This window comes from Actinia tenebrosa, unplaced genomic scaffold, assembly GCF_029948245.1.
Source record: "Actinia tenebrosa isolate PJP-AT-01 unplaced genomic scaffold, QUT_ActTen_1.0 PGA_scaffold3__52_contigs__length_22856419, whole genome shotgun sequence".
Taxonomy (NCBI): Eukaryota; Metazoa; Cnidaria; class Anthozoa; order Actiniaria; family Actiniidae; genus Actinia; species Actinia tenebrosa.
This window is the reverse complement of record NW_028292580.1, coordinates 15,066,732-15,085,911: the sequence shown is the minus strand read 5'-3', so window position 1 is coordinate 15,085,911 and position 19,180 is coordinate 15,066,732. Positions and strand designations below refer to the sequence as shown.

Sequence of the window (19,180 nt, the reverse complement as noted above, 5' to 3'; positions counted from 1 at the left end):
CCCTTCTTTCCTATTCTTTCATTTTCCATTTTTCCATCCAAACATCCTCAACGTTTCCCACTATCTTTAGCGCCATTTTTTCCTACTTCCTATTTTTTTATTTTCTTTTTTTCATTCAAACTTTCTTAACGTTTCTCATTTTCCTTTTCACTAATTTCTTTTTTCCTCGTTTTGAGGGGAAAAATACTGGAATTAAGTCTGTATTAAAAACAAGGGCAAAATATTCCGTTTTGTTTTTCAAAATGTAAAGGTTTCGTAATTCAATAATTTCTGTCTATTTTTCAGGTGTTCTCCAAGCAGACGCGGGCGTTATTCGTGACAAGGGACAAATATTTCGTCTATTTTGTCATGAGGCTCAAAGGGTGTTCCATGATCGTCTCATCAACAAAGAAGACAAAACATACTTCAATGAGATCATGGCTGAAATGGCTCAGAAACATTTCTCACAGGTAAGGATTTATTTATTCGTCTATCAAATTGAACTACATTTTGTTTCCCATTTCCTTTCCCAATCTCTTTGTTTCAATCTCGTTTCATTTCATTCTAAATCCGCGTAAAGTCATTTTTCTAAAGCCATTTTTTATAGCTACTACCTTCTGGGAAGTAAGTTAACTAATTACGTTAGCTAAAATAGTTAAGTTAGTTAATTAAGCTAAGTTGGTTAAGATGATTAAGTTAAGATAAGATAAGATAAGATAGGTTAAGTTAAGTTAGCTAAGTTAGTTAAGTTAGTTAAGTTAGTTAATTTAGCTAAGAAATTATTAGGAATAATATATTATTATGTCATCATGATAATATATTATTTTAATGTTTGCTTTTAATTTGTTTCACATTTTTTCATTTGCCTTTTTATTTCCCTTTTCTCAGAACATCGAGGCAGAGCGATTCGAGAAACAGCCAATTCTCTTTGGTGACTTCATGAAGATGGGAGCTGATCCAAGCGATAAAGTTTACGAAGAATTGGTTGATATCAATAAAGTGAAAAACCTGTTAAACGATGTAAGTTTATTCTTTTCTCGCCATAAAAAACGAAAATGCTTTTCAACTTTTCACCATTCTTAATTTTTGAATCTCCTAAATAACAAACTGAGCTGGTTTTTTTTGCATTCTTAAACTCTTAATAGCATTACCCACTATTTTCTGAAAGACATAGATACTTTCCAAAACGTTTCCTCGTATTTGGCTTTTGTTTCAAATCTTTTTAATCCGATAATTTTTTAAATTAATTCCAATTGGAATTTCAGTGAATGAAGAGACACTCTGTGGAAGTGCCACTGTTTAATCTATTTCTTTTTTTATTCAAGGCCCCGTCCACACGTATCCGGAAATGTTTGTATCCGCAATTTTTTTTTTTTTTTTGCGGATACGGGTTGCGTCCACACGTGTCCGGAAATTTTTGTATCTGTATCCGGAAATTTTCGTAAACGGTCTCCAGAGTGGTAATTTTCGAATACGCTCCGAATACGGATACGTGTGGACGGTCGTAACCGCAGATTTTCAAATACGCTGACGTAAACACGATTTTGCGCATGCTCAATAAGAAAAACTATCCGTCAAAGGGACTAGGCACTAGCGTGCATCAGAGCGGATCAAGAAATTTCCGGATACGTGTGGACAGTGAAAACGATTCGAATACGCTGCGTGTGGACGCGAGCATTTTCTTATCCGAAAAAAAAAAAATTGCGGATACAAAAATTTCCGGATACGTGTGGACGGGGCTTAATTTTCTTTTCTTTTGCTTAGTATCTTGATGACTACAACATGAACTCATCCAAAGAAATGAAGCTTGTTTTCTTTATGGATGCAATAGAGCACGTCTCAAGGTAATGCTACACAAATCCACTGAAAACCTAGAGCATTTAAAACATTGTTATTAGCGTTATTTTATTGGGCCTGATAAAGAAACATCTACAATGTAAATAATCGTTGTTTTTTGTTTTGTTTTGTTTTTTTTTTTTTTTTTTGTCTTTTTTGTTGGTTTGGATCATCATTTTCATTTTCATCATTATCATCATCATAATCATCATTATTATTATTATTATTATTATTATTAATTACAATTATAATTATTTTATCATCTAGGATTGCTCGTATGGTTCGTCAGCCAAGAGGAAACGCCCTGTTGGTTGGTGTTGGAGGTACAGGGAAGCAAAGCTTAACAAGGTAAAAAGACACTGACCGACTAGCCCTTGAACATTTGAATGTAGTCGGCTTTCTTTGCGCTAGAAAACCGTCGTACCAGGATAATCTCGAATTCAAATGTCGCTCATAACATCCTATGTCAGCATTTTCGTAGTCACACCGTATTTCTTCTACCCTCTTTTCTTTTCCATACTCCATCCTCATTAATATTCAGGAGCCTTCTTCCTCCAAGAGACTGCGTTTAGCTTGGTTTCCGCCAAGAAAAGCGTAGACCATCAGCTTTAAGTCTTTGATGATGGTGTATTTTTAATGTTTCCTCTTCCTCTTTCTCTTCCTCTTCCTCTTCCTCTTCCTCTTCCTCTTCCTCTCTTAATCCTTTACTCCTTATGCTAGTACCTACGATCCTCGTTAAAACTAGTTGAGACTTATATTCAACTTCTCCTTCCCATCCAAACACAACACAAACTATATCACCCCTCCCCCCTAGAAATGTTGAGATGATCAGCTTCTACTTTGAGTGAGGTGCGAACCTTTTACAGAAACAACATTGAATTGAGGGAGGGGTGTGATAAGAGTAAGTGGGGATCCATTTATTGAAAGGGATGTAAATGCCAATAGAAGTGAAGTAAATAACGAGGGTAATCTCAACAATTTTAACGCGGTTCTTTGATAACTAACCCATCGTATATCTATCCATGATAGGCTTTTTTATACTAAACATGCTAACACATGGCTTAGGGGAGACTTTAAAGGACGTTAATAGTTTCAAAGATCTTGGTGTTACTATCTCCAATAATCTATCCTGGAGTGAACACATTGGCATCACCGTAAATAAAGCTAACAAAGTCCTAGGGACTATTTTACGAACTGTTGGCACCGCCAATACCACAGTCTTTTCGATGCTATATATCGCGCTTGTAAGACCAATCCTTGAATATGCGTCACCCGTTTGGTGTCCACACCTGGTAAAGGACATAACTGCATTGGAAAAAGTACAAAGAAGAGCTTCCAGACTAGCACTTCGACAAACTAGAGGGGAAATGACATATGAAGAAAGATGTAAAATATTGAAGTGGCCTACTCTCTCGACCCGCAGGGACTACCTAACTCTAGTTGAATGTTACAAAATAGTTTTCGGTTTAGGTATTCTAAATTTCCGTGACTTTTTTGAATTTACGAAAGTGACGTCTACCAGAGCTAATCATTCCTACAAACTTTATGTTAAAGCAGCCAGAGTTAACTGCTACAAATACTCCTTTTTCGTCAGAGTTGTTAATATGTGGAACGATCTACCTAAAGACATTGTTGAAACCGATGGGTTTAGATCATTTAAGCAGAAATTGAAGTCTCACTTAGGTGTTTAATGTTTACATATTGCAGTACACATCGATTAGTATATTTTTTAGTAGAGTCTAGATTAAGGAGGAGACGGGTTCTCTGTTGCTCTGGGTTTCTCGCGCGTGCGCTCATCAGGCGGACAGACTTCATAATCTGTCTGGTGGGTGCGCGTGCGGGGGTGGGGCTCAGGGTGGCGGAGATCTTGTCTCTCCTTTATTTAGTACATATTCATATACTTATACTTCATTTATAGAGCATTTTTCGCTAATTACGCTGCTTAGGGTCTTTCTTTATAATGCATTTTTGTCATGTTTTGTTGTTTTTCTTGGGAGTTTTCACATAGGGATAACCTCATAACTTCCTTTCAAGTCGCCTATTATTGTGCTTTGTTGTCTTATTTGTATCGCTTTTTGCTAGCCTCTGCTCTTACTTGTATTTTACTATTTGTCAATAATTTATTTGCGATTTGAATAAACTATGTATGTATGTATGGCTCTTCCTCTCTTGATCCTTGGGCCCCTTACGCTAGTACCTGGCTGAAGTGACGGTTCTTTTATAACTAACCGATTGTTTATCTATCCATGGTAGGCTTGCCTGTCATATGTCTACATACAGGTGCTTTCAGATCGAGCTGACCCGTGGCTATGATTACTCATCGTTCCGTGAAGATCTGAAACAGCTATATAACTATGCTGGAGTCAAGGGTGAAAACACAGTGTTTCTCTTCACAGATACACAGGTCGGTATGATAGATAACGATGGCTACTAGAACCCTTGTTGCTTTTATTCCTGCTGTTGCTGTTGTCTTTGTTGCTGCTGTTGTCTTTGCTCTTGCTGTTTCCTTTGCTATTGCTGAGTGTCTTTGTTGCTACTGTTGCTGTTGTCTTTGCTGTTGCTGTTCCTGTTGCTGTTGCTGCTGTTGTCTTTGCTCTTGCTGTTTCCTTTGCTATTGCTGAGTGTCTTTGTTGCTACTGTTGCTGTTGTCGCCATCGCTGCTGTTACTGTTCACGTCGTCGTTGTTGACTATTGCTGCTGTTCTTGATAATATTTCAATGTTGTTGTTCTTGTTCTTGTTGCTGCTGCTGCTTTGTTGTTGTTTTGATTAACCCTACCATCGAATACGACAGCTGATCCTAAAAGAACGTAATCTTCACAATCCTGATACATTTATTTATTTTTCCTTATGCTTCTTTAGATTGTGGTAGAAGAATTTCTCGAAGATATCAACAATATCCTGAACTCAGGAGAGGTAAAATTTGATATAAATCGATTGCTGGAAGGCAGTGATATCCTGCCAAGAAGAAAAAACGGTATCTTTACTAAGCTAACACGAAGATTTCCATTCAAGTACCATATAGCTTTGTAGTTGAAAATCAAAAGTCCTTCCAGGATAAAAGATGTAATTAGTGTAAGAAATAAAGTGTATTTTGAACCCTATTTTGTTCACCAGGTGCCTAACTTGTTTGAACCCGAAGAATATGAACAGGTCTTGAATGGAACTAGACCACACGCAAAGGAAGCTGGGGTACCTGAGGGAGACAGGTAAGATAGCTTGAAACCGCAATTTAATACTGATAAACTTGTGGCCCTCCGTCATTTTACGTGGGCAACCGATCGAGCCAGGACGAAGGTCTAACAATTCGTAGGTATTTCTAGAGTGAATTCAAAACTTTCTACCGGCTCATATCGTTTTAGACCCTGAGTGTTGGTCAGGTCACGGGACTTGAACCCACAACCTCCCGCACAACTGGCCGGTGCCAATCAACCAGGAGGCGATCATTGTTTTATCTGCTTAGACAGGAAGATTAGTATGAAGATTCAGTCTAACTTTCTTTCTTCCTTTTTGTCAGAGATGCTGTATACAATCATTTCATCAGTCGAGTACGTAGCAACCTGCACATCGTGTTGTGCATGAGTCCAGTTGGTGATGCTTTCCGTACTCGCTGCAGAATGTTCCCATCTCTTGTCAACTGTTGTACCATTGACTGGTTTACTGAATGGCCAAGGTTTGTATAAATATATGAAGCTCTATAATATATCGCCATCTTTGAGACACACGGACCTAATAAGCTAGTGTAATTGGATTCATCAATTCTTGCTGAGACATTCATTGCCTCTCATCGCCGAGCATCTCTCCAAGCCAAAACTTCTTGGCCTTTAATGTATTACAAAATCTTTGTATTTATTACCTTGATACTATTTATTTCATAACGATAGTCGGTAATTCTGTCTTTCGTCCTTATCCAGGGAGGCCCTGCTGTCTGTGTCTACGAACTTCTTCGAAGAAGTTGATCTGGGAGCTGAAGGAGTCAAGGTATGAGAAAGATGGACAGACAGACACCCAAAAGACGAGAAAGACTCCTCCCCCCTACCACCTCTAGCCCCATCCCCTTCCTTTCCCCTTCCTCCGCATTTTCCCTCTGTTTGAGATTTACAAATGCACTGACTTTTGTGTCGTCACATCGTTGTGATTTTTACCAGGATCGTGTCGCAGAGATGTGTGTAGAAATCCATACAAGTGTAAGCTCAATGGCTGACCGCTTCTTTGCTGAACTGCGCAGAAGATACTACACTACTCCTACCAGCTACCTGGAACTGATCAATCTGTACTTGACTATGCTTGAGGAGAAAAGAAAGTAAGTCCCTTTTGATCTCTTACTTCTTCTACTGAATCATCTTTCATGGTCTCCAGGACCTCCTTATTTCTTCTACAAAGTTCTTTGCTGTTATCATCGATGATTTTAACATAAACTTGTTAAACTTTGAATCTCATAATGTCACTGATGACTTCGTAAATACTTTGTTGTTGTTGTTGTTGTTGTTGTTGTTGTTGTTGTTGTTGTTGTTGTTGAAAAGAGCTTACCGTTGTAACATATTTCTGGGTCCTGGGATGATTTTCATAATAATAATCGTTAGGGGGTACTAAATTGGAGGCCAGCTCTGTTGAGCTAATTCCTTTCATGACAACTTGGGTACGACTCCTTAGATGAATGTCATTGATAAAACTACGTAAATAAATAAAATAAAAGTCAATTACAACGCCGAAATAGATAAATAAAAAATGTGAAAACACTTTTTATCCCCCTTGAACAAGCAGAATTTTTGACAACAAAGTTTAATTCAGAAAATCTATTTTAGACCCGAAAATCTTTTGTGAATAATATCACACTCAAACGTCTATTGCGTAGATCTCTGAATATTTCTCACTTTTTGTAGACAACTGACTGGCGCACGAGATCGAGTTAAGAACGGTCTAAAGAAGCTGCTAGAAACTAATGACCTGGTCGATAACATGCAAGTGGAGTTGGTTGCCCTGGAGCCGCTACTCAAACAGAAATCACTTGATGTTGAAAAACTTATGGAGAAACTACAGATTGATCAGGATGAAGCTGACAAAGTAAGCATAGTTAGGACATGCGCATTGGTCTATTGCACTCGAGGATAACCCTTTATTTTTATTTTAGGTTCGTAAAGTTGTTCAAGCTGAAGAAGCCGTCGCAAAGGAAAAGGCCGACGAGACCCAGGCTATCGCGGCTGAGGCGCAAAGGGATCTGGACGAAGCTTTACCTGCGCTTGAGGCTGCTAACAAGGTGCGGCTCCGTTAACTTATCATCGTAAGCTCTCTCTTGTCAAGACAAGGGTAACACATACGGGCTCTGCAGCTAACAAACCTATGCTCATCGTTTTATGAGTGAGGGAGTAAAAGAGAGAAAACGTAGAAAAAATCTCGAAGAAATTCCTAAACATCATAGTGAGAAAACCAAAACTAGTTTTTTCACAGTAGCTGTTTTATTGGGTTTTTTTTCCCCTCAGGCCTTAGATTCTCTTGATAAGAGTGATATATCCGAGTTACGTGTCTTCACCAAGCCCCCTGAGCTGGTTATGACTGTCATGGAATCTATCTGTATATTACTGGGTACCAAGTAAGTTATAGAGAAGACACATTTTGCCTTTTATTTTGGAGACCTTGTGGAGCTGTTGTGACAAACACGTTGGTGAAAGTGGTAGCGATAAAGAGTAGTGATGATAGTGATGATGGTGATTCTAATTGCAAAGTGTATTGGTGGTCGTGTTGATAATGATTGTGATGATGGTGGTAGTGGTGATAAGAAAATGTCAATGGTGTGGTAGCCGGAGAGGTGATGGCACTGATCGTGATTTGATGGGGATGGGGATGATGACGAGAGAGGCGGTGATGATAAGCTCTTTCCTTTGTCACATTTTATCTAACAACTATATACTGTCTTCTTTCCCTAAGGCCTGACTGGGCTACGGCCAAGACTGTTCTTGGTGATGGTGGTTTCCTGAAGAAACTGATGGAATACGATAAGGTAAACATGGGGTACAGGTCGAGTTTTACTTAAGCCAAATATGATATGTTTAGCTGTTTCTGCTGGGTTTTTTTTTTTTATTTTTTATTTTATTTTTTTACCACTACATTTCGTTGTGCAGTCAGTTCAAAGATCAACTCTAATGCTTGATGTTTTTATAGGACAACATCCCAGAGGCAACTTTAAGAAAACTTAAAAAGTACATCGAAAATCCCAAGTTTGTGGTTGAGGTTGTAGAAAAAGTCTCCAAGGTAAGCCTGAAAAATGTCTTTTCTTTTTATTCTCACGTAGCTTCCCCTTGTCACACAACATCAGCAGTCATCATTTACTGTGGCCGTAATATAATTTAAATCGAACTCAGGTTTAGGAAAATAATTTTTTGTGGAGAAAAAACAGCCAGAGTACCGAGAAAGAAAAAAGAAACAACATCAAGGCATGGGAGAGAATCTTAAGATAATTTACATATGGGACTGGAAGACAGCAATCTTGAAGCTGCGAACTTTTGAAAGCACTTGAAAAGCTGTAACTCTGTTGTAACTACTTCAAACATGCCACCAATAACATTGATCAGTTATGACGCTCCATTTTTGGGAAGGGGAGGGGGGATTCGTGGTCATCAGTTCTGTGGCCGAGAATTTCATACCATGTCATTCTCTTGCTGATAATACGATTTTTTGCTAGACTTGTATCTATATTCCTGTGACTTCTCATTCGCAACCGTTAAACGAAGAAATAATTCTTTAGGCAATGACAAATTTTCTGAAATGGGAAAACATTACGCCCAAGATAAAGAGGTCTATTATAAACCGTACTTTTAAACCCACTCAAACAAAAGATCTCTCTCTTACTCTTTATAGGCTTGTCGGTCCATGGTAATGTGGGTGAGAGCCATGGATCTGTACGCCAGGGTCTACAGAACTGTCGAACCCAAAAAGAAAAAGTAAGTTATAACGCTCATTCCTTCCACTTTTTGTTTGCATTTAGAGAATTTTATATTCATTTGAATCGTTCAGGAATTATGACGCTTTGGTTTTCAAATGTCTTTACTTTTCTCTTAGACTGGAAGCTGCGCAGGCTGAGTTGGATATCGTAATGTCTACTCTGAAAGAGAAACAAGACAGTCTGGCAGAAGTTGAAGGAAAGGTAAGGAAGGGCTTGGCTTTTTAGCTTCTCTTATTACCATAGAAATTCAAGATTATCTGTAATATACGAGGAAATCATCATTACTACCAGCTGGCGAGCAGTATCATCAACAATAACCTAACATTAACATTAACTTGATCGTGATCGTCCACATCTGCTGTAAAGTTTCCGATTTTTTAACCTGGTTTACTGAATACAGTTATGTATGTTTGTGATGGTCATCATCATCTGAGCTAAAAAAAAACTTGTAACTCATCATCGCCCATGTTCATCTTTATCTTGAGATCATCATCATCATTATCTATTATCATTTGGATCATCATCGTAATAATAAGTATCATCATCACGATCAGTAATATTCCTGCTAATATTCTTTATCGTCCAGATTGCTGAACTACAAGCTGCTTATGATAACAGCATCGCAGAGAAAGAAACCCTGACCAAGAACATCGCTACTACTGCTAACAGACTAAAACGAGCCTCTAAACTAACCACTGCTCTTGGTGATGAGCAGGGCAGATGGACCGAGAACGTAGCGGTAGGTGATATATACTTGAAATTGCTATCTGTATATCATCATTACGCTTCCTTTTCTATGAGACGCCGAATTGTTTAATAGGGCGTGGGGAGGGAGGATTAAATCATACATATTGAGTACTTTGGGATGAGCAGGGCAGATGGACCGAGAACGTAGCGGTAGGTGATACATACTTGAAATTCAGCTATCAATACATCATCATTACGGTTCCTTTTCTATGGGACGCGGAATTGTTTAATAGGGCGTGGAGAGGGGGATTGAATCATACATTTTCAGTACATTGGAGGGAGGGGCCAAATCCTAGATACATCGTACATATTTGCGGTACTTTTGAGGACACGATAGGTTTTATATATATTTTTAAGGCCATGTCGTTTTTTCTAAAATTGCTAATTTATTTATTGCACATGCAAGAAGAAAATTTGAAAAATATTAGTCAAAAAAGGGTTTGTTCTTGCCCTCTGGTTACTTCCCCCCGACCAGTCCCACACCCCTTCCGCCTTCTACGGCCATGTTTCAATAGGGTTTATAAATGTTGGTAGTGCTTCGTTTGCAGATGAGGCAATCCTGACCTATGCATTCCTTTTCCATTGTTTAGGCGTTCGAGAAGGAGATCGGTAATGTGGTGGGGAACGTATTCGTTGCTGCAGCCTGTGTTGCCTATTTTGGTGCCTTCACTAACATCTATCGCATTGAGGTAAGTATGCTGGAATAGTGTATCCTTAGTTAAAAGACTGCTCATAGCATGTTGCTTGTATCTACAGCTAAAGTAGTTCAGCTGTGAGCGCCAGATAAATTTGAAACGCGCGCTATACATACTCAATTTAATGCGCAATACCATTTATTGGACATTCATTAACCAAGGGCAATCAGGCAACATAAGCGCAGTATCTTAATAGTTTTGTATTTTTTCGCGACTCAGCTTATAACATCATGGATAGAACGTTGCAAAGACCTCGGGGTTCCTGTGTCCGAGGACTTCAGTCTAATCAACGTGTTGGCCGATCCGTACGAGATCAGACAATGGAATGCCGACGGACTTCCGAGAGACTCTGTAAGTTAACATGTCATATAGGAAACTCGTTACTTAAGAGCATAGTCCACTCAACTTTCTCTTTTTTTTATGTCTCTTTTTAAGGTTTCAATTGAGAATGCAATTCTTGTGACAAGGGGACGAAGATGGCCACTTATGATCGACCCTCAGGATCAGGTATGTCTGTTTTGTGCATCTTATTTCATTCTATTCCAAGGTACTAATTGGCTGCCATTTTGTTTATCAGGCTAATCGATGGATTCGATCCAAGGAAGCCAAGAACGGTCTGAAGGTCATCAAGCTAACAGATAATAACTTCTTACGTACGCTAGAGAATTGTATTCGTATTGGTATGCCTGTGTTACTGGAAGAACTGGGAGAGACTCTTGATCCTGCACTGGAACCTATACTCCTCAAACAGACCTTTGTACAGGTAAGATAATGAATGGGTCACTTCTCAGACGTTTCTATTCCCTGCCCCCTCCCTCTCATGTCGCGTGCTCCCAAGGTCTTTCCTATTCCTCTTGTTGAGCTCCGCTTATTTAGGGTGCAAAGCTTGAACGCACAAAGCGCTTCATGACGAGGTTACTAAAGGTAAAATGAAGATTTTTATTCTTGGTGGGGATAATCATTGTGCCATGTGATCAAGATCCATTACAAAGGCTGGTGGACTTCCCTACACTGTTATATTATCATATTTTGTAATACAAATGATGACCGTGTCTGTGCTTATGAGTCTCACCATTGTCCCAGCTTAGTAAGGATAGGTCATTTACTCGTTTGTTTTGTTCCAGGGTGGACGTCTTCTTATTCGTCTGGGTGACAGTGATGTTGACTATGACAAGAATTTCCGTTTCTACATGACAACCAAGTTGTCCAATCCACACTATCTACCGGAAGTCTGCATCAAAGTCACTATCATTAACTTCACCGTTACTAAATCAGGCCTGGAGGATCAGCTGCTCAGGTAAGAATATTCACTCGATCGTATTTCCATTAGGCCTCATTAACAAAAGATAGGGACCGAAGATGAAGGCTTTCGACCTCATGAGAATGTGAAACAGCTACAAATGATACCAAAAGAACCATAACGGCGCGCTCGCAAAACAGATTGAGTTCACATGTTCACACCTCTCGTCACGTGATTGAGTAAAACAGTAATGAGAGGAGACAAGACGAGACGAGTGGAGAGAAGAGAAGGAAGAGCTGCTTAACCAGGCCATGTGTGCAAAAACATTTTTCAAATATTCATTTCTTTCTTTGTTTTAGTGACGTTGTGCGTCTAGAGAGACCAGATCTTGAAGACCAACGTAACCAGCTGATTGTACGAATCAACTCTGATAAAAACCAACTGAAGGCCATCGAAGACAGGATCCTAAAGTTACTCTTCAATTCTGAGGGGAATATTCTGGATGATGAGGTTCTCATTAACACGTTGAATGAGTCCAAGGTTAGTTACTAGAGAGTAAATAGAACTACAAAACATATTGAAATATGGTCGATAAAATGAGAATAAGTATCCTTCTTGATGATGGTTATTCAGCTTATCTCATTGATACAATTGACTGCTTTATCACTGCAAACACGATAACATGCGCGCCCTACAATGATTTTTAAAAACCGACTTTTCTTGGAAAAATTGCAGCGCTTAAATAATTCTTGTTTCACTAGGGAAACACGTAATTCTCAGTGACTAACAAACCTGTGCTTTGCCCTTCTCGCTTATCTCGCAATAAACAATAACCTCTGTTCCTTTTCTAGGTGACGTCGGGTGTGATCAGCAATCGACTGAAAGAAGCCGAGAAGACAGAAGAGATGATTAGCCAGGCCCGTGAGAAGTACAGACCAGTGGCTACTAGAGGCTCCGTCATGTACTTCGTAGTGGCTAGTCTGGCTGAAGTCGATCCTATGTATCAGTATTCGTTAAAGTACTTCAAACAGGTGCGTCTTAATCTCTGTAAGATAGTCTCTTAAGTTTAATACCAGTCTTTAATACAGTGTATTTAATACAGTGTGTTTAATACAGTGTGAGTTATTGTTGATTTGAATGGTTTGGCGGGTTTTTTTTCCAGCTTTTCAACACGTGTATTGAGAACAGCGAAAAGACAGACGATCTCGACAAGAGACTGGAAATCCTGCTGAACAACTGCACAAAAACAGTTTACGTGAATGTGGCAAGGTAACTCACGGAGTCTGAATGGTTAAAAATGAACCTGTGCCGCTCTTTGATCTGCAGTGTCCCAAAGAAGAGAGGAAGAAAAGACTAGACAAGATGTTTCCCCCTCTCTTCTTCGCAACACCGCAGACCAAAGAGCATCGCAAGCTAGTTAACTAGCAAATGTTGAGAGGTCATGCTGTTTGACTGTGAAATAACTATTGGGAGGCACTTTCCCTTTCGTTGTAAAGGATGCGCAGCAATCTAGCTTAGCTGAATTATATGTATCTAGATGTGCTCACACATACAAAACGTGCTCCAAAAAACGCACGCACAGTGTTTGATCATCTTGAGGGTGCTGTAGGCGCAACCACTCCAACAGTTATATTGCACATCATCAAAAGTATTTCATAAGATGCAATAGAAACAAAACGGTCAATACGTCCCACTTGTCTGATTAACGAAACAATTGATTTTCCGATAATCTTCTAGAGGTTTGTTTGAGAAACACAAGTTGGTTTACTCGTTCATGTTGTGCGGAGATATCATGAGACAGCAAGGAATCGTTACTGATATCGAATGGAACTTCTTGCTGAGAGGAAGTGGCGGCATGGATAAGGTTTGACATTTATGTGCTATAGTTTGCGCACTGCGTCAATAAATTATATACACATGTAGATATTATAATAATGGATAAGGATAAGGTATGAAATTTATAATATAGTTTGTGCACTACGTCACTACATTTTATATGTATGTTATAAAGTCCTGCGCTCTAATTGGTTGACCACATTGTTTGCATGTATAAAAGGACTGAGACTGGCTCGCGTAAATAAAAACTTAACCACAATAAAGAGTGATATAAAATGCCTTAAAGTGCCTTTGTGCTGTGATAGAATCATTCTTCAGAGCACTTGAAAAGCAAGAAAAAACTCTTTACACCTCGTGTTCTTTAGCTTGTCTTGTGTTCTACAACTCCCAGCGTGTACATATCAAAGCAAAGAATCGCGCGCGCGTTTTATGTTTCTCAAATAACGAAATATTTTGATTTGCGTTTTAAAGGAAAGACCTCCCAAGCCTGATGCTGCTTGGTTAACCGATGCCATGTGGAACAGTTGTTGTGATCTAGAGGTCAGTACAGCATTCTTATTACACATAAATTACCCTCCTCTTATCGACTTTAGAAGTACATTGGGGGGAGGGGAGTAATAAATTATGTGTTCGGTGTGTGTAATGAAATAGAGAGAACGAGAGAAAAATATCAAATGCCCTTAGCGAGAATCGAACCCACGTCTTCGGTATTCTAGTCCGACGTGTTAACCACTACACTACAAAGACCAACCACGCTGGTAACGTGGGGGGGGGGGGGGGGGGTATGTTAAATATTTTCACTATTCGATTGTTGTTGTGTAATTAGTAAAAATAATTTTCGTTTGTTGTTGAGCAACATTCTTGTTATTTCCTAGGATATGATACATTCATTCAAAGGTCTAAAGGAGGATTTCTTGAAAAAGCCCATTGCAATCTCCATGGGAAACATTACGGTATGCATTATGATACTGTGCTAAAAGCTGATAATCCACAACGATATCTTCATTCGAGGAGGTCGATCGTGAACCCTTCAGTACCCCCCTCGCTATCAGTGCTCCGATAATGATAGCCAAATCTAAGGCTCATGTCGAACGTCGAACTTCACGTGAGCCGAACCTAATGACATCAAAGAAGATCGATCGCCTTGTTATCCATTGTTTCAATTAGGTTTGGGTCATGTGAAGTTCGACGTTCGACTGATCTGAAGTCTACAAATATTAGAGAGAAGTCGATCACATTGTGTGAAAACACTGGTATCGACTCCTGACCCCGATTTAAGGATGAAGCATGTCGATTAAATGATTTTTATGGTGTCAATACATCTACAATTCAAACTTAAACGTGATTTCAAAATTATGTCAAACTCTACTAGGTTTGTCCCAATGCTGCTATAAGAAGTGACGAAGAAGAAGAAGACAGTGATTCCAGTGATGAAGAGGGAGAAGAAGAAGGAAAAGAAAAGAGCTGGCAGGAGAGACTAACGAGCTTTGAAAGATTGATTTTTATCAAAGCGTTTAAAGAAGAAAAGGTGAGAGTAACTCATGTTAAAATGCGCTTTGAATATTGAGTAGAAACAGTGCGATCATGATCATTTAATCCTGAGGGTCTTCAGATAAGCTTGACGCAGTCTTTCCAACACTTAAACGAATTTTGCCCTCGTACAAAAACTTGCGCAAAAGTTTGCTTCAATCCTTCCAACATTTCATGTTACATTTCCTGTATTTTAGGTGATATTTGCAGCTGTAGATTGGGTTTCTGAAAACCTCGGCAAGACGTTTGTGGAGAGTCCATCCATTGACTTACCAGTTCTTTTCGAAAACATCTCTCCTTCCATCCCTCTGATCTTCATCCTGTCAACAGGCTCTGATCCAATGAATGCTTTCTTGAGGTTCGCTAAGGATATGAGCTACACCGATAGGTATGTATGGGGTTTAAACCTGTGCGATGTTATTACTTGCGGAGAATGCCGATGTTATGGGGATTTCGTATACTGCCTATGACGTTATGCATAACTAAAATTATAAACAAAGGTTGAATTCATGGTGGTAAGACCGTGCCCGTGTCATGACAGTGACCGTATCGTGCCTGTGACGGTGTGTTTTTGTGATTTTTTTTTTTTCATTGGATAACCAGTCATACGACGCGTTGTGATTGGTTCAATGGACGCATCAATGCATACCGTGACCGTGCTAGGTGTCATGACCGTGACCATGACGGTATGCTGTGTAAAATGATATTATGCACTTTGATTGGTTCAATGGGCGCATCACTTCGAACCGTCACCGTGCTAGGTGTCGTAACAGACTTGCATACAACATTTACTTTCATAACAACAAGTGTTGTAGCTAGACGGGCAATTTAAGCGATAGTTTAATAGATAGTTCATGGATACATACATACATACATACATACATAGTTTATTCAAATCGCAAATAAATTATTGACAAATAGTAAAATACAAGTAAGAGCAGAGGCTAGCAAAAAGCGATACAAATAAGACAACAAAGCACAATAATAGGCGACTTGAAAGGAAGTTATGAGGTTATCCCTATGTGAAAACTCCCAAGAAAAACAACAAAACATGACAAAAATGCATTATAAAGAAAGACCCTAAGCAGCGTAATTAGCGAAAAATGCTCTATAAATGAAGTATAAGTATATGAATATGTACTAAATAAAGGAGAGACAAGCTCTCCGCCACCCTGAGCCCCACCCCCGCACGCGCACCCACCAGACAGATTATGAAGTCTGTCCGCCTGGTGAGCGCACGCGCGGATCAGGCGTCGTATTGATGTATTGTAAGTGTTGATAATATTATCGATAACCCGACAGGATCCAAGCCATTTCACTTGGTCAAGGTCAAGGACCAGTAGCCGAGAAGATGATAGCTAGTGCCACTAAGAATGGAGATTGGGTCTTTTTACAGGTAAAGCCTATCAGAATTTCAACAATAGAGTGCTACCATTGAGGGATGATACTCTGGTATGTTGACCGGAGGTCCACGAGGAATCGATTAGATACTCATCTTAGATCCAATGTTCTTTTTATGGTTCCAAATTTCTAAACTCAGATAGAAACCCCTAAACGGAACAATTATTGGTTAGCATAGCATTCATTCTGCCCTGCTTGCTACAAAACCTTGCAAAAAAAGTAAACCAAATTGCATTTATGATAAGGTAACGATTGGAACTTGAAATGCTGAACTTGTTGCATTTTCATAACCTTACTAGTTTTGCTAGCTTGTGATTTCATCTGAAGTTTCAGCCTCAATGTATTGGTTCTCAACTTGAGATAAATCGTTCTTTATTGTTTGCAGAATTGTCATCTTGCAGCATCTTGGATGTTGGCCATGGAGACAACCGTTAAAGAAATTACGTCACCGGATGCGGATGTACACGATGACTTCCGGTTATTCCTGAGCTCCATGCCAACCAAGTCATTCCCAGTAACAGTCCTCCAAAACAGCGTCAAGGTTACTAATGAACCTCCCAAAGGTCTGAGAGCGAACATGAAGAGGGCTTTTGGAGAAATAACGTCTGATACGTTTGAAAATCACCGTAAGTCAACGTTCTGTTGTGAAGGGCAGAACTTGAGATGGCTGTGATACTAAGGGCGCTTTCCATTAAGTCAAACCAATTGGTGCGAGCGACAGTCTCAAATGGTACGCGTTGGTTCAAGAGTAAGAACTGGCGCATACCACATGAGAACTTGGACCGATCGGCTCGACTTAATGGAAAGCATCCTAAGATATCATGATGTCAGGGTTTCCATAAGCGCAACTTTAGACAAATCTGCCTTGATGGATGTTGCGGTATTTCTATTATCGTTTAAATTATTTAGGTGTTACGTGGTGGTGGTGGGGGAGGGGAGGGGGGCTTTCTTTTAAATGTTGTTGTTGTTTTGTGTTTCCAGTAACTATAATTTTTCTCTTCAGTTCTTGGTGTTAATTGGCGAAAACTCGTGTTCGGCGTCTGTTTCTTCCACGCCATCATCCAAGAGAGGAAGAAGTTTGGCCCCCTGGGTTGGAACATCAAGTACGAGTTTAACGACCCCGATAGAATGTGTGCTCTAGAGAACCTTAAGATGTTCCTTGTCGACGATCAAATACCTTGGGATGCACTGACTTTTATTACTGGAGAGGTACGTCAAGCCAGAAAGTCTTGTTATAATATAAAATGGTATCCTTACAACAAGTCTTTTTAATGATTATAGGGATATAGTGCTGGGGGGACAGGGTTGATAATGGTGATTGTATTGTTGATGATGACGAGCGTGTGGTATTGGTGATGATGATGGTTGTAGTGGTGGTGTTGATAATGATACTAATGATGATGGTGATGATTATGTTGATGTTGGTGGTTATGCTGATGATAATGGTGATGATTATGGTGATGGAGGGAGGTATTGTTGGTAATGAATGCATGATAATGGTGATGATGATTATGGCAGTGGAGGCGGTGTTGATGATGTTACTGATGACGATGGTGATTATATCGATGGTGATGATTATGGTAATGCAGGGAGGTGGTCTTGATATTAAATGCACGATAATGGCGATGATAATTATAATGGTAGTGATTGTGATGCTGATGACTTTCTTGTTTTAGATCACATATGGTGGTCGCGTCACAGACGCATGGGATCAACGTTGTCTTTCAACCATTCTTGGACGATTCTTCTCTCCCCGCATTCTAGAAGATGGCTACAAGTTTTCACACTCCGGTACGTTGACATGTACATGTAGCTCAAAGCAAACAGCTCTTCAAACAACTGTCCTTTTCTTGTGCAAAAAGAATAATAATTCTTTAATATCAATAGACGTTTCTTCCGGTAATAGAAACCTTAAACATCAATTTTACCGCTAACCGCTAGGATCAGGGCAAGAAACACGCTTGCAAACATGGAGAAACATTTTTTTAAAAATTTTCATGTTAACCTTGCATCCACGATACTTTTGAGAAGGAACCATTGCCCCTAGTCAATTTCAAAGTCACGTGTTTGATAGTAATTAATACTAATGGTGTTGATGATATTTGTTGTTGTTGTTTCAGGCATCTATTTCCCGCCAGGCTATGATACAGTGAAGGAGTACAGGGAATATATAGAGAATCTTCCAATCAGTGATGAACCCGAAGTGTTTGACATGTACGAGAATGCTAACATCGCCTTCCAGGTGAGGTTTGCTTGCATAAGATTTCTTAACTTTTTATTTACTTGACCATTTCATAAAATAACTTCATTTACGCGCACAAAATTTCTACTTAGTGGGAAAATTATTTTTATTTAGAAGTCTTTCTTATACAACCAATTCCAAGTTTAAATATTGATAGAAAACCACTTGGAGTCGGAAGGAAAACCCAATAAAGATATTTCAAGGAGTATCATGGGATATGTTCTGTGGAGAAGATTCTTCCAAGCAACATTCTCGATATTAAAATATTTGAAGTGTAACGTTATATACCAAATGATGCAAATGGGACAACTTTGAAGCAACCCGTTAATTAATATCCACCCCCTCCCCTCCCCAAAAAAATCAAACATGATGGGGAGTGATCGAGATCTTAATTTATCGTTTTTGTCTTTTTTCTCTCTAGACCCAAGAGACCCATCAGTTGGTATTTACTGTATTGGAGGTTCAGCCACGCTTGGCCAGTAGTGGCGGAGGGAAGACTAACGACGAGATTGTATACGAACTTGCTGACAGCATTTTGTCAAAGTTACCTGATGTACTGGACATGGAAAAGGCGGACAAATCTCTCTTTAAGGTAACATGATGATTATGTTGATGATGGTGGTGGTGGTGATGATGATGATGGTGGTGTTAATGGTGATGCTGATGCTAATGATAGTGGCGATGATGCTGATGATGATGATAATATCGATGATAATAGTTTTGATGGTTTTGGTGG

The 19,180-nt window shown here is 39.3% G+C and overlaps 1 protein-coding gene across 1 annotated transcript in view; it reads left to right on the top strand.

The window, feature by feature from the left end:
* LOC116298823 (dynein axonemal heavy chain 6) overlaps positions 1 to 19,180 on the top strand; it is a 49,290-nt gene that overhangs the window by 26,647 nt on the left and 3,463 nt on the right. Inside the window, exons 50-86 of the mRNA XM_089036039.1 lie at positions 286 to 449; positions 868 to 999; positions 1,744 to 1,823; positions 2,083 to 2,163; positions 4,069 to 4,219; positions 4,676 to 4,729; positions 4,931 to 5,022; positions 5,331 to 5,486; positions 5,728 to 5,794; positions 5,962 to 6,116; positions 6,697 to 6,877; positions 6,945 to 7,070; positions 7,294 to 7,403; positions 7,739 to 7,811; positions 7,973 to 8,062; positions 8,669 to 8,751; positions 8,870 to 8,954; positions 9,340 to 9,492; positions 10,091 to 10,189; positions 10,415 to 10,546; positions 10,631 to 10,702; positions 10,773 to 10,958; positions 11,320 to 11,492; positions 11,795 to 11,975; positions 12,287 to 12,466; positions 12,598 to 12,704; positions 13,173 to 13,299; positions 13,743 to 13,811; positions 14,147 to 14,224; positions 14,644 to 14,799; positions 14,999 to 15,189; positions 16,104 to 16,197; positions 16,588 to 16,828; positions 17,206 to 17,411; positions 17,879 to 17,993; positions 18,323 to 18,444; positions 18,866 to 19,036. Coding sequence (XP_088892165.1) covers positions 286 to 449; positions 868 to 999; positions 1,744 to 1,823; positions 2,083 to 2,163; positions 4,069 to 4,219; positions 4,676 to 4,729; positions 4,931 to 5,022; positions 5,331 to 5,486; positions 5,728 to 5,794; positions 5,962 to 6,116; positions 6,697 to 6,877; positions 6,945 to 7,070; positions 7,294 to 7,403; positions 7,739 to 7,811; positions 7,973 to 8,062; positions 8,669 to 8,751; positions 8,870 to 8,954; positions 9,340 to 9,492; positions 10,091 to 10,189; positions 10,415 to 10,546; positions 10,631 to 10,702; positions 10,773 to 10,958; positions 11,320 to 11,492; positions 11,795 to 11,975; positions 12,287 to 12,466; positions 12,598 to 12,704; positions 13,173 to 13,299; positions 13,743 to 13,811; positions 14,147 to 14,224; positions 14,644 to 14,799; positions 14,999 to 15,189; positions 16,104 to 16,197; positions 16,588 to 16,828; positions 17,206 to 17,411; positions 17,879 to 17,993; positions 18,323 to 18,444; positions 18,866 to 19,036 — 4,733 coding nt within the window. The remainder of the gene's footprint in view (positions 1 to 285; positions 450 to 867; positions 1,000 to 1,743; positions 1,824 to 2,082; positions 2,164 to 4,068; positions 4,220 to 4,675; positions 4,730 to 4,930; positions 5,023 to 5,330; positions 5,487 to 5,727; positions 5,795 to 5,961; positions 6,117 to 6,696; positions 6,878 to 6,944; positions 7,071 to 7,293; positions 7,404 to 7,738; positions 7,812 to 7,972; positions 8,063 to 8,668; positions 8,752 to 8,869; positions 8,955 to 9,339; positions 9,493 to 10,090; positions 10,190 to 10,414; positions 10,547 to 10,630; positions 10,703 to 10,772; positions 10,959 to 11,319; positions 11,493 to 11,794; positions 11,976 to 12,286; positions 12,467 to 12,597; positions 12,705 to 13,172; positions 13,300 to 13,742; positions 13,812 to 14,146; positions 14,225 to 14,643; positions 14,800 to 14,998; positions 15,190 to 16,103; positions 16,198 to 16,587; positions 16,829 to 17,205; positions 17,412 to 17,878; positions 17,994 to 18,322; positions 18,445 to 18,865; positions 19,037 to 19,180) is intronic.